Below are 13,070 nucleotides of genomic sequence, written 5' to 3' on the forward strand. Positions count from 1 at the left end.
TGGGCTGGGAGTGCATGGGCCTTGAGAGGTGAGGGAGGTGACAGAAGTGAATGAAGCCCTTCTAGGGCTCGGCATAAACCTAAGGTCTGATTTACAGAGGCCGATGAGAGGTGACAATTTTGATGATGATGATAGCTAACATTTATTCAGAACTTATGGTTCATACTTTTACCTACGCCATCTGATTTTAAATTTCTACAACAAGTTTGTACTATTTTTTCCTCACATTATGTATGGTGAAGATAAGCTTTGGAGAGATTAAATTTCTCAATGTCATATAGCTAGCAAGTGGCAGAAGAAGGATTCAAATCCACTGTGTCTGACTCCGGAATTCCCTGGTCTTAACCACCAGATGTAATGCTTCTGGATGAGGAGCCCTATAGGGCTTTCTAGGGTGTCTGATCCTGAATCTCCTTCTCTTCCTCCTATGTGAAAGGATAATAAATGATTTGACCATTAACACAAGCTCTTTATGAACATCCATCATGCTCTGGGCACTGTGTGAAGCTCTGGGAATGAGACTGGGCCCTAGCCTCCTGGAGCTTACTGTCTAGTGCAGGAGTTGGCAAACTTTTTCTGTAAAGGGCCAGAGAGTAAATATTTTGGGCTTTGTGGACCATATGTTTTCTGTCACAACTACTCAAGTGTGCCATCAAAGGGTGAAAACAGCCAGAGACAATATACAAAGATATGAGCACGGCTGTGTTCCAACAAAACTTGTTTTAATTGTATGGGATTATCACGTCACAAAATATTATTTACCATTTTTAAAAAACCATTTAAGAATGTAAAAACCATGAGCTTGCAGGTTGTACAAAAACAGGTGGTGGGCAGGATTTGGCCTGCAAGCCATAGTTCGCCTACTCTTGGTCTAGTGGGACAGGCACAAAGCACAATGACTTACTAGAAATCAGGACAGAAGAAGGGAGGGGAAGTGACTAGAGGGGGCACAAGGGGTTCCTGGGGTGCTGGCCATTTTCTGTTTCGTGATCTGGGTCATGGTTACATCTTGTGATAATGCATCAAACAGTACACTTATGATTTGTGTACTTTTCTGTTTATTATACTTTAATAAAAAAAGATAAAAAATAAGGCAGTGTAATAAGTAGTGATGGGGTAGAATCGGGGGGGGGGACAAAGGGGGCCCTAATCTAGCTTGGGAGAGGATGGGTTAGGGAAGCCTTGTTCAAGGAAGTGTTTGTTTGACAAGAGGGCCCTTGGAGGAAAAGGAAGCTGAAGCTGGCATTAGGCTCTTAGGTCTGACATGACCACAGATCCTATCATTTAAAAATATCTTTCGTTCATCATGGATTTTTCGCATTAATTTTGATCTTTTAAAACTTTGCATTACAATATTATTTACCTTGATTACTGAGGTTTCTGGTGCCCCCTTAAATTCTGCACCCGAGGCCAGTTCCTCACTCGCCTTACCCTATTCCAGCCCTGTTGGACAGGGGTCGGAGATCTGGCTCTGTCCTTAGTATCGAGAACGAGACGCTTCTCCCGTTTCCTCATCTATGTAAAGGGGAGGGGGTGAGGCGGGAAAAGATCTCCAAGGTTTAAGATTCTCCCTGGCCCGACCTGGACGGCATCTTGCCGAGTTCACACGTGTATAACGTCCGGGGTTGGTGACAAGGGGACCACGGTCCCGGCTGGAGTCCCTTTTTTCCAGACTTCCGGACTCCGTGGTTATTACCCAATAGGCGGGGAGGCTCGCTTGAGCCCGACTCATGATTGGCTGGGACGAACCCAGCTCTGGCAGCGGGTGGGGCGTACGTTCGCAAAAGCGAAAGGCGCATTGCGTCATCAGCAAGCGACGAGAGCTTCCGAGAGGGAGAGGCTAAGTAAGGAGAGCTCCTTTCTAATTGGCTATCTCCTTCAGGCGGGATTGAAACGGCCGTGAGGACTCGTTCTTCTCCAACTCTGGGCTCCGGATAATTGGAGGGAGGATGGAGAAATTTACTGACACGTACAGTCCGGAAGTCCTGGGGGCGGGTCTTCAGAAGAAGCGGGTGGAGCCGAGGGCGGGCTTCTCTTTTGGGGGACGGGATTCTTTCGGGCGTGGGTGTGGTGGAGCCTGCACGCTGTGCTTTCCCAGAGCGTGGGAGGCGGGATTTGGGGCGGGGCCGCGCCTGTGGGCGGGGCCAGGGCGGGGCGGGGCGGGGCCGGGGTCCGGGTCCGGCCGGTTGTGAGCGTGGAGAGCAGGGCAGACGCGGTATCAGATCTGCTGGCAGGTCGCTTGTCCCAGCCATGGCTCCACGCTGCTGGCGCTGGTGGTACTGGACGGCGTGGCCTCGGACCCGGCCCCCTCCCGCCGGCTGCACCCTGAGTAAGAGCGGGGCACCTCTGAGGCTGAATAGGAGCGCGGGGAGGCCTGCGAGCGCTAAGTTTAGGGGTCAGAGCCGAGCTGGAAAGGGGCGATAGAGGGGACCAGAGATGAGACTGGTGGGGTCCACTCGTGCAGATGAGATGGGGGTGGTGTACAGGGGCGGATGGGGGCCTGTGCGGTGAGGTGTGAGGCCCCTAGGGTGAGACGGGGGTCAACAAGAGTGAGAAGGGGAGACCATGATGTCCACAGTTGTGAGAAGGGGTGAACGGGGTGCTATGGAGGTCTGTGGGGAAAGAGGGAAGTCTGAGGTAAAACAGGGTCTATAGGAATGAGACAGGGGTCTATGTGGGCAGTAAAGGGTTCTGTGGAGAGAGGGGTTAGAAGAGGTAAAATGGGACCCTTGTGGAGAGATTCACAAGAATGAGAGTGGGATGATGTGGGATCCGTTGGAAGGACGTGGTATTCTAGCTGGGTGGGTAGGGAACCCCATAAGAAAAATGAAGTACTGTGCAGGGCAGCTTCAGGGGTGATGGGGTCATTGAGTGGGCCATCTTCAGTGGTGTAGTAAGTTCATGCATGAGGTGTGGGGTTCTGGATGAAGACACAGCTTTTGGGGGTTCAGATGAAGTAAGGAACACTGCAAACCCCAAAGCTTTGAGGGAAAGGAGAAGGAAGGTGTGGATGAGGGTGAAGCTTGGGAAGCTCCATCTTTCGTTTGACACTGAAGTTGGTTTGGGATGGGGAGGGAGTGTCAATCTGACCACCTTCCCCCCTCCCCTCCCCAGGCGTCCGCCAGCAGTTCTCCACACAGGAGCAGACGCCCCAGATCTGTGTGGTGGGCAGTGGCCCAGCTGGCTTCTACACGGCCCAACACCTGCTAAAGGTAAGCCACATCCTCCTGGTTCGCTCTCCCACCATTCACCTGCTCCAATCCTAAGGGCAAGCCCTACCCCTTTGGGTTTTAAAAGCACTCCTGGATCCCTGATGGGGAAGGGGCTCCCAGCCTGTCAAGACTAGACACTTCGTACATGCTTTGTCACCTACATCTGTGACAAGTGTCTCTAAAATCCTCAGCTATGAGAGAAGTTTGTTTGCCTGGTGGGTGATGGTCAGTGGTCAGTTGGCTATGCCTCCTTGGCCAAGCCCTTCAGGGAGCTTATATGGACCTGCAGGATGACTTTGTCCTGCCCCTCATCTTCCCTTCTGTCTCCTCCGTCTCCACTCTGTCCCCCAAATCCTGCGTCTCGAGGCTGCCCCCTCTTCTCAGGGTTTTCTGTCACTTTGTGCACCTGGCCGAGCTCTCCTCACCAGAGTTCCAGCCCTCCGCACGCTCTGCTGTCCTTGCAGCCTGCTCTCCACTCCCCATCCCCCAATCCAAAGGCCAGCGTCTCAAGGCTCACAGTACTGGCCTTGGCGGGCAGGGCCCCACGGCTGCTGATTGCTCTTCAGCCTTCAGCAGACCTTGGCGGGAGGGAGGATCGGGGGAGACCCGTGGCTCAGAGGGGGAAAGGGAGGCCTAGGCTGACTAAGACATGAGGCAGTGACCTTGCTTTGGAGGGACTTGGCGTGTCCATGGAGAGATGGGAGAAAGGATGAATATATTAGTTATACAACCTCATATGCAGATACTTAAAAGGTAGGGTGACTAACCCCAGTTTGCCCAGGACGTGGGGCTTTCAATGTTAAAACTGGAAGGGTCTTGGGGAGACCAGGATGCGTGGGTCATCCTGCTGAAAAGTGGCCTAAGCATGCCTTCCAGGCACCTCGGGTGAGGGAACTAATTATGCTGATATGACCAGCATGAGCCGAGTTAGGCAGGGTCAGTGAGAAAGTGTTTCCTGGAGAAGGTGTGTTTGAGCTGCATTGAAGGAGGCCGTGGGCCCTGGAGAGGGCCTCCCACAGTGGGGGAGTCATCCACGGGCAAACTGCCACATGGAAGGACAGCTTTGGGTTCTGGGAACAAGACCAGGGATCTCATGGGAGCTGGGGAGGTCCTGGAGGGCTTTGTGTAAGGGGCACTGTGTTAGCTGAGCCTGAAATTGTGGCGGGGGCGCGGGCTTCCAGGCTGGATTCTCAGCGCCCCTGCTGTGGGCAAAGGTTCTGGCCTACACTCAGGTGGCAGACGCGGGCATGTACTTCGCCTGTAGGAGGTTCTGGGGGATGGACACAGAGGCCAGTTACAAGCTGGTCCTTGCCCACTGGAAGCTCCAAGCTACTGACTGTGCTCCCACAGCAGGAACATGTGCCACACATTTGGGGCAGTGGCACTTGGCTGAGTCAGGCACTGTACAGCATCTCATTGCATCCTCAAGACGACCTGCGAAGCAGGAATCTGTCATGACTCTTGCTTCACAGGTGAGGACACTGGGGCTGAGCGAGGTTGCCCAAGGTCCCACCTGGACAAGGAAGGTGCTGGGATCTGAGCCCAGGCAGTCTGACGGCAGAGCTCACTCTTGAGCACCATGCTAGGCTGTTCAGTAATCAATTACTGGACACCGACATGTTCCAGGCACAGGCTTGCCACTGGGGACACAGGTGTGAGCAGGACAGAGGTGGTCCCCATGCTCAAGGACCTGACAGTCTAATGTGGGGTGTTGTGGAGTGGAGGGGAGAGGGTTTACACGGTATTCCAGGGCTCCGATGGTGTAATCACAGAAACTGGGCGGGCGGATACAGAGAGGACCACCTCACCCAGCCTAGAGGAAGAGATGTCCAAATTGCTGTCTGAAGGATGGAAGGAGTTGCCAGGAGGCTGGGTAGAAGGTGAGAGAGTCCCAGGTACAGAGCACCACATGGACAAAGGCTGGGAGGAAGGAGGGAATGCATGAGGGTGGAAGCGTGTGAGTAAGGCTCGAGGAGGTAGGTGAGCCCAGATCCTGGGGACTTGGAAACCACCGACCAGGCTCGGATGCAGTCAGTTTCTCTTGATGCTGTCCACCCTCCCTTCTTCCCTCCATCAGAGTCCTTGGGGGTACTTATTAAATGCATTAAAATGCACACTTCTGGGGGCCAGCCCGGTGGTGTAGTAGTTAAGTTTGCGCACTCTGCTTCAGCGGTCTGGGTTTGCAGGTTTGGATCCTGGGCGGGGACCTACACCACTCATCAAGCAATGCTGTGGCGGCATCCCACATTACAAAGTAGAGGAAGGTGGGCACAGATCTTAGCTCAGGGCCACTCTTCCTCAAGCGAAAAAAGAGAAAGATTGGCTACAAGTGTTAGCTCAGGACCAATCTTCTTCACCAAAAGAAAATAAACAAATAAAAGGCACATTTCTGGGCTTAGCTCAGACCTAATCAAACTGTGCCTAGGGCCCAGGAATCAACAATTTTAAACAAGCACACCAGGGGGATCCGGTGCGTGCTGCTATAGGTGGTTGGCTTCACTGAAGGGTATTAGGCAAGGGACTGACAGCACCCCAGTTTTGATTTGGAGCTCTCTCTGCCTGCAGGGCAGACAGCGGAGCAGGGAGGCAGGGCTGGTGGCCGGGAGAGCAGTGGGAGCTGCTGGGGTGGCAGTGGGAGGAGGAGGGGAGGGTGGGGGTCTGATTGGACAGGGTCAAGGAGGGCCCCAGGCTCTGCCTGGGCTCCGGGTGGATGGGGTGGACGGGATACAGGAGCAGACAGGGGGAGGTTTGGGGGAGGGGGAATTGGCTTTAATCCAATGGCTTTGATGTGTCTGGGGCGAGTTGTCCAGGAGTCTCAGGTTTGGAGCTTCGGGGAGATCTGGGCGGGACAGAGGGAGCGGAACGTCATCAGGAAATCTGCAGGAATTTGAGGTCACAGTGGGGAGTGGATGAAACTTGCCCAGGGAATGTGTGCCTGGGGGAAGGGAGGGTCCCGGACTGGAAGAACCTCCGAGAATATTTTTGTTAGAGGACAGACAGAAGAAAAAGGGACTGAGAAAGCACAGCTGGTGGGATCAGAGGGAACTGCGAGGCTTGGGGAGGAGAGGCTTCCTGAAGACGAGGTCTGCCCTGGGAGATAACCAGGGAACGCATCAGCAGATTTAGCATGATGGAGGGGGCCTTGGAGAGAGCAGCGTGACTCTGACTCGGGAGGATCCACAGCACAAAAGAATGGAAGATAAGGATGAAAAGTTGCATTGTGTACAGTGTTGACCACCAGGTTGAGCAGTTTGAACTTCGTCCCATGGCCGTGGGCAGCCGGGGAAGGTTTATGAGCAAGGCAGTGATACGCAACCATAACAACAGCAGTAATAGTAATGATAGCTTTTTGATTGAACACTCACAAGGGGTCCAGCCCTGGGCTAAGTGCTTCAGGCCTTGCTCATTTAATCTTGAGCGTCTCGCCAGAAGGGATGTGCAGAGAAGTTAAGAAACATTCGTTCCCCGTGGCACAGCCAGGGAGTGGTGGGGCTGGGGTTGGCCTCCACTGCTGTGGACTCTGAAGCTGGAACGCTTCCTGGGCGCAGCATCAGTGGGGCTTGAGGGGGTGGTTCAGGTGCCCCCGTGGCTTGTGCGGGATGGGGAGAGTCAGGAGCACAGATGGGTGGTCAGGGGCTGGACTTGGGTGCAGGCAGGGGAGTGGAGGGGAAGAGGGGCTTAGACAAAGATGAGCAGATGACCCTGAGCCTTTGTTTGGGTAAAGGTGACTGGTGGGCAGGAGCTCATTTGGCTTGAGTCCCATTGAATGGGGAGTATTACAGCAAGGGCCTAGGACAGGGGTGCGAGGCAGGGCGGTGTCGTCCATAGGAGCCTGAGCTGCTGGACTTGCAACCTGATTGTGGCCCAGAGTCTTGCAACATCCTGACCTCCTGGATGCTTCCCAGCACCCTGAGAGGGAGGTGTTATCTGTCCCAGTTTGCAGAGGAAGAGACAGACCCAGGCAGATCCTGGGACTAGCTGGTCATGTGGCTGGTTGGTGGTCGTGTGGCTGGTTGGTGCCCGATCCCCACGGCCCCTCTAGGTACCCGGAGGGCAGGCAATGTGGGACCAATGTATGAGTGAGATTCTTTTTTCTAAGAATAAGAGTAGGGCCAGTTCCATCTCCCTCTGCGCCTCTCATGCCCCAGCTGTGCCTCCACCTCCCTGTCCTGCGTGTCCCCTTTCCAACAGGATGATCTTAGAGATTAGAGCTAAGGCAGATATGAATTTCAAAGGGTGGTTCTCAGGTCATCAGACTGGCCGGGCATTTCTAGAAGTGTCGAAGGGTTCTAGGGCACAGCTGTGTCACGCTTGACCTAAGTAGATGAAGAAGCTCCCCTGATACGACTCCGGTGGAGGGAGCCTTCCTTCCTTGTCCGGAGCTCTCACCATCTCAATGGGCCGGCAGTCCTCAAGGTCTGACCTCAGCCGCCCTTGCTGCTGTGCTGCCCCATTCCTGTGCTCTGGCTCTCTGGGCAGGTGGGGAGTAAGGGGCCTCTCTCGTTGCAGAGCGTCGAGGCCTCCTTGTGTCCTCAGCCCACTAAGATGAGCTGTATTCCTCTGTCCTGGGAAGGGGAGGACCAGTAGGGGCCCAGCCTCTCCCTCGGCCCCATCTGCCACCGCCTTCTCCCCCAGCACCACCCCCGGGCCCATGTGGACATCTTCGAGAAGCAGCTCGTGCCCTTTGGCCTGGTGCGCTTTGGCGTGGCACCCGACCACCCTGAGGTGAAGGTGGGTCTCTCTGGGCGTGGAGGGGGGCGTGGAGACTTCCGTCGAGGTAAGGAGCGAAGGGAGGCTCCCTGGCCGCATGGAAGGACCCCAGGCCCTCTGTGTGAATGCCACCCAGGTTCCATCCTGGGGACGTTGTGGGGTGAGGGTGGCACAAGAGCTGCTCCACCCTCTAACCCCTCCCACTCTGGGGCCCGGCAGAATGTCATCAACACCTTTACCCAGACGGCCCACTCTGACCGCTGTGCCTTCCACGGCAATGTGGTGGTGGGCAGGGACGTGACCGTGCCAGAGCTGCGGGAGGCCTACCACGCTGTGGTGCTGGTGAGCACAGACGGGTCCTGGGTGGGGAGGAAGGGGATTGGGGCAGGGCAGCGGCAGGAGGTTGGTGGCTGAGGGATGGAAGGCAGTAGGAGTGTGGCCCAAACCACTGGGCGTGGGCCAGGGTGGAAGCTGTGGAGGAGGAGCTGGAAGGGGGCCTCTGGGAGCGTGGCGGGGGCAGCCCCTTAGCGGTGCTGAGGGCTCTGGGTGTTTCCTCAGAGCTACGGAGCAGAGGACCATCAGGCCCTGGGAATTCCGGGGGAGGAGCTGCCCGGTGTGTTCTCAGCCCGGGCCTTTGTGGGCTGGTACAATGGGCTCCCTGAGAACCGGGAGGTGAGTTTGGGGAGCACTCCCACTGCCTCTTCCTCCCCACCCCTCAGCCAGGGCCAGGGGCAGCCCTCGGACACCACAGCCAGGGGAAGAGGGAGGCATTGTCCAGAACTAGGAGGCTCTCAGTGAGATGAGATGTGAGACATGAGGCTGAGTGAGGGGGAGGTCAGCTGTGGAAGGCCTCCGGGAAGAGGTGGGGTCGGGTTGGCGCGGGGACCTGAACTGAGGCTTGGGTGGGGTGCACTTTCCGAGTGTTGGGGAGCCTGAGGGTATGCTGGGGACCGGGCATGAGACTGAGATTAGTCTGACTGGAGCCAGGGCTGGGGGACCCTATCCAGGCTTCTCCCCTCCAGCTGGCGCCAGACCTGAGCTGTGACACAGCCGTGATTCTGGGCCAGGGCAACGTGGCTCTGGATGTGGCCCGGATCCTGCTGACCCCACCTGAGCACCTGGAGGTGAGTGGGGAGGTCAGAAGCTGGAGGGCTGGAGTTGAAGTTCCACTGAGGACTGGGTGCCCCTGCCTGCAGGCTTCAGGCCTCCTCCCTCCAAGCTGAGCTCGGTGCCTCTGTTTCCCCATGGTGCCAGGCGGAAGGCTTCTGAGAGGCAGCCTGTGAGCTTCATCTAGTACGACTTCCCCTTCACTGTCTGCACTCTTGTTACACAGGCCTTAAAGAAACCGATTCGATGTGCACACACCACTCCCCCTGCTTGGAGCACTCTCAGCTCACCTCCTGCTGCTTTACCTGTATTCATCTTTTAGTTCTTGGCTCAGTAATGCCTTCCTCCAGGAAGCCTTCTGGGACTGCCCTGCATAGGTCTATTCCCCTCTAATGCCTTCCTCTCATAGACTTGTCTACTTCTGTTTCAAAGCGTGTTGTCACTGCTGAGATTTTATACTTATTAATGACTATTTGGTGAGTATCTCTCTCTCCACCAGATCAGAAGCTCTGTGAGGGACGGCATCATTTCTGTTTTGCTCACCGCTGACCCCCCCGCTGCCCCTTGTATGGTGCCTGGCCTGGCACATGGTAAACACTAGTTGAATGAAAGAGTGGGGCCTGGTTTGCTACTAGTTGGGGCCGTTTGCAGAATTGGCGGCAGTGCTCCATCTGGCCACTGGGGGGGCAGTGGTGCAATTTCGGGCTGCCAGCCTTCTCAGGGCTGAGGACGGGGACACAACCAAATGGAGAGTCCCCTTCCTCTGTCAGTGTTCGATGACTTTAAAACCCTCCTTTCATGCCAGAAAACGGACATCACGGAGGCTGCCCTGGGGGTACTGAGGCAGAGTCGGGTGAAGACGGTGTGGATAGTGGGCCGACGTGGACCCCTGCAAGTGGCCTTCACTATTAAGGTGCCGGGACCAGAGGGAGAGGGGCCAGGGTCCCAGGTAGATGGTCTGCCCTTGAGAGGTGTGGCAGGACAGAGGCCCTGGGAGTGGCTGCTGCCTGGGGTGGAAGAGGGGGAGCCAACGGGGCCCCCGGGGCCCAGTGCCTTCCATGGTGGGTGGTGCTGGGGTCTCCTGCCTGGGGTGGGCTCAGGAGTGGGTGGTGCTCTGGCCTGACCTCCTCCCCCACCCCAAACCCCACCCCCAAGGAGCTTCGGGAGATGATTCAGTTACCAGGAACCCGGCCCATTTTGGATCCTGCAGATTTCTTGGGCCTCCAGGACAGAATCAAGGGTGAGGGGCCCTGGCCTGCCCCCCTAACTCACTAGGGAGGCCAAGGTCTAGGTCAGAGAGGGCTTGGGGGAGGGCACTGTGGGAGAGGCTGTAAACCAGGGACAGCCCTGAGATGTTTGTGTTGCCAGCAGAGGTCCCCCGCCCGAGGAAGCGGCTCACCGAACTGCTGCTTCGAACGGCCACGGAGAAGCCAGGGGCAGAGGAGGCTGCCCGCCAGGCATCGGCCTCCCGCACCTGGGGCCTCCGCTTTTTCCGAAGCCCCCAGCAGGTGCTGCCCTCTCCCGACGGGCGGCAGGTAGCAGGCATCCGTCTGGCAGTCACTAGACTGGAGGTGAGTCTCCTGTTACCTAAAGACACCCCTGTTCTCAAGTCTCCCCACCCCAGCTTGGCGTTGCCCACACTTGCCCCTACAGGGTGTTGGTGACACCACCCGGGCAGTGCCCACTGGAGACGTGGAGGACCTCCCTTGCGGGCTGGTGCTGAGCAGCGTTGGGTATAAGAGCCGCCCCATTGACCACAGCGTGCCCTTTGACCCCAAACTTGGGGTTATCCCCAATATGGAGGGCCGGGTTGTGGATGTACCAGGTGAGAGGATGCAAGAATGCTAGGCACCAGACTGTGGTGGGGGGCGGGGAAGCTGGTGTCTCCTGGGGCTGTTCACATTCATTCATTCATCTGGTGACATGCACTGAGAAACTGCTCTGAGCCAGGCCCTGTCCAACCCTCCTTGTAGCCCTAGCTGGGGGGAAGTTTCCAGTCGAGCTGATGTGCCCACATATGTCTGGTTCTTAAGTCGTTCAGTGACTGAGGCCTGCTCTGGGCCAGGCCCTGTGCTCAGTGCTGGGTGTGGATACTGAATGGTAGCCCCTGTCCTCAGGGAGCTTCCAGTCTGATTAAATGTTCACATACCTGACTACTCATTGATTCGGCCAGTTAATGTTTACTCAGGGGCTGCTGAAGCTGGAGATGGGTGAGACCCAGCTCCTACCCTTAGGGAGCTCCTGCTTTACAGGGAAACTGACGTGTAAGGGCAGCTGGCATGGTAAAAACAGGCTGAGATTGGGCTGGCCCACTGGCACAGCAGTTAAGTGCACACGTTCCGCTTTGGCGGCCCGGTTTTCGCTGGTTCTGATCCCAGGTGCGGACATGGCACCGCTTGGCAAGCCATGCTGTGGTAGGTGTCCCATGTATAAAGTAGAGGAAGACGGGCACGGATATTAGCTCAGGGCCAGTCTTCCTCAGCAAAAAGAGGAGGATTGGTAGCAGATGTTAGCTCAGGGCTAATCTTCCTCACAAAAAAAACAGACTGAGAAGAATCCAGGGCGGTGGGCCAGCTGCCACGGTGGGCCTAGCTGCTGGGCTGCTGGGAGGACTTGGGCTGTGGGATGTGTGCGCACACGTGTGTATTGGGGCTCAGGCTTGCAGGGGTCCAGCCGCCTCCCCTTTCCTTCCTCCTTTGTTACCCCCCTCCCAGGCCTCTACTGCAGTGGCTGGGTGAAGCGAGGGCCCACAGGCGTCATTGCCACTACCATGACTGACAGCTTCCTCACCGGCCAGATGCTGCTGCAGGACCTGAAGGCCGGGCTGCTGCCTTCTGGCCCCAGGCCTGGCTATGTGGCCATCGAGGCCCTGCTCAGCAGCCGAGGTCTGGGCCCGGAGAGAGCCCCTGGGCCTTTCCACTGTCTGGGAGGGGTGCTCTGGGCTTGGGTGGAGGAGGAGGTGGAGGCAGTGACTCATCTTCCCTCTGCCTTAGGGGTGCGGCCCGTCTCTTTCTCTGACTGGGAGAAGCTGGATGCAGAGGAGGTGTCCCGAGGCCAGGGCACTGGGAAGCCCAGGGAGAAGCTGCTGGATCCTCAGGAGATGCTGAGGCTGCTGGGGCGCTGAGCCCAGATCCCAGCCTGACGGGAGGAGAGTAGAGCTGAGCAGGGCAGAGGGGCCAGGTCACTGTGAGCAGGACTCTGCACCACAGCGGCATCGTCTGTCGCCCTGGCCCCGCGCTTGGCTGCCTCTTCCAGGGGCCTCCTAGCGCTTCCTCCTGCCAGAAGGCTGCCCTTGCCACCGTCGGGTTAGCTCTCAGCAAGGAGACACCTTAGGGATGGGTGGAGGTGCAGGCTGACCTTCATCCCTCCCGCCTCTCTCCTGCTGGGCTGTGGAGGGTCACTACGTCAGGAATATGCTGGAAATAAAACACCTGCAACAGAGGGCCACTGGTTGATGTGCGACTTCTTTTGGGGCCCAGTCACCTTCCAGCTGCAGCCCCCCTCCAGTCACCAGGTGGCGCCGCAGAGCCAGCTCCCTGCTCAGGGGCCTCTTGGGGGCTGGAGGGGCTTGGCAGCCAGGCCTGGCACCCACCCTGCCTTTCTCGGCTTGGCCCTGCTGCTGCGGCCTGCCTGCCTTCTGCCTACACTGCACTCACCGTGGGACCCCAGCCTGCGTGCTCTGTTGGCCCCACCACCTGGTCCCCTTCCTGGTTAGCCCCCAGTACAACCAAAACAAGAGAAAAAAGTGGGAGTAAGGGGATTGGGCAGCAGTTTGCCCCAGGCCTTCCCTGTGGTCTGGGGCATTTGGCATGGGCCCCCCCTCTCTAGTTGCTCCCCATGCCTTCCCGCCTTGTCCATTCCCAGCCAGATGGACAAGCCTTTTAAAAATAGTACCTCAATCTCCATAGCTCTGTGCAGTTTACAAAGTGTGTTCACTGTCTTTTATGCCAGTCACCAAGATGCTGGCTCCACTTTTTGTAGACTGAGGGGTCCTGGAAATTAACAGGCCCAAGGTCACACAGCTAGTGAGCTGCGGCTCAA

The 13,070-nt window shown here is 56.9% G+C and overlaps 1 protein-coding gene across 2 annotated transcripts; it reads left to right on the plus strand.

The window, feature by feature from the left end:
* The first annotated feature begins 2,135 nt into the window (after positions 1-2,135).
* On the plus strand, positions 2,136-12,471 carry FDXR (ferredoxin reductase). Of its 2 annotated transcripts, none has more exons than XM_001492615.7 (12): positions 2,136-2,329; positions 3,115-3,212; positions 7,848-7,943; positions 8,142-8,264; positions 8,481-8,594; positions 8,945-9,046; positions 9,835-9,942; positions 10,185-10,269; positions 10,401-10,600; positions 10,683-10,854; positions 11,744-11,914; positions 12,023-12,471. In XM_001492615.7, the coding sequence occupies exons 1-12, from the start codon at positions 2,251-2,253 to the stop codon at positions 12,151-12,153; spliced, it is 1,479 nt and encodes a 492-aa protein (XP_001492665.3). In that variant the 5' UTR covers positions 2,136-2,250; the 3' UTR covers positions 12,154-12,471. The 2 variants fall into 2 exon arrangements, with proteins under 2 accessions (XP_001492665.3, XP_070082099.1); XM_070225998.1 differs by having other exon boundaries at positions 2,145-2,329; positions 8,930-9,046.
* Positions 12,472-13,070: the final 599 nt, after the last annotated feature.

This window comes from Equus caballus, chromosome 11 (genome assembly GCF_041296265.1).
Source record: "Equus caballus isolate H_3958 breed thoroughbred chromosome 11, TB-T2T, whole genome shotgun sequence".
Classification (NCBI taxonomy): domain Eukaryota; kingdom Metazoa; phylum Chordata; class Mammalia; order Perissodactyla; family Equidae; genus Equus; species Equus caballus.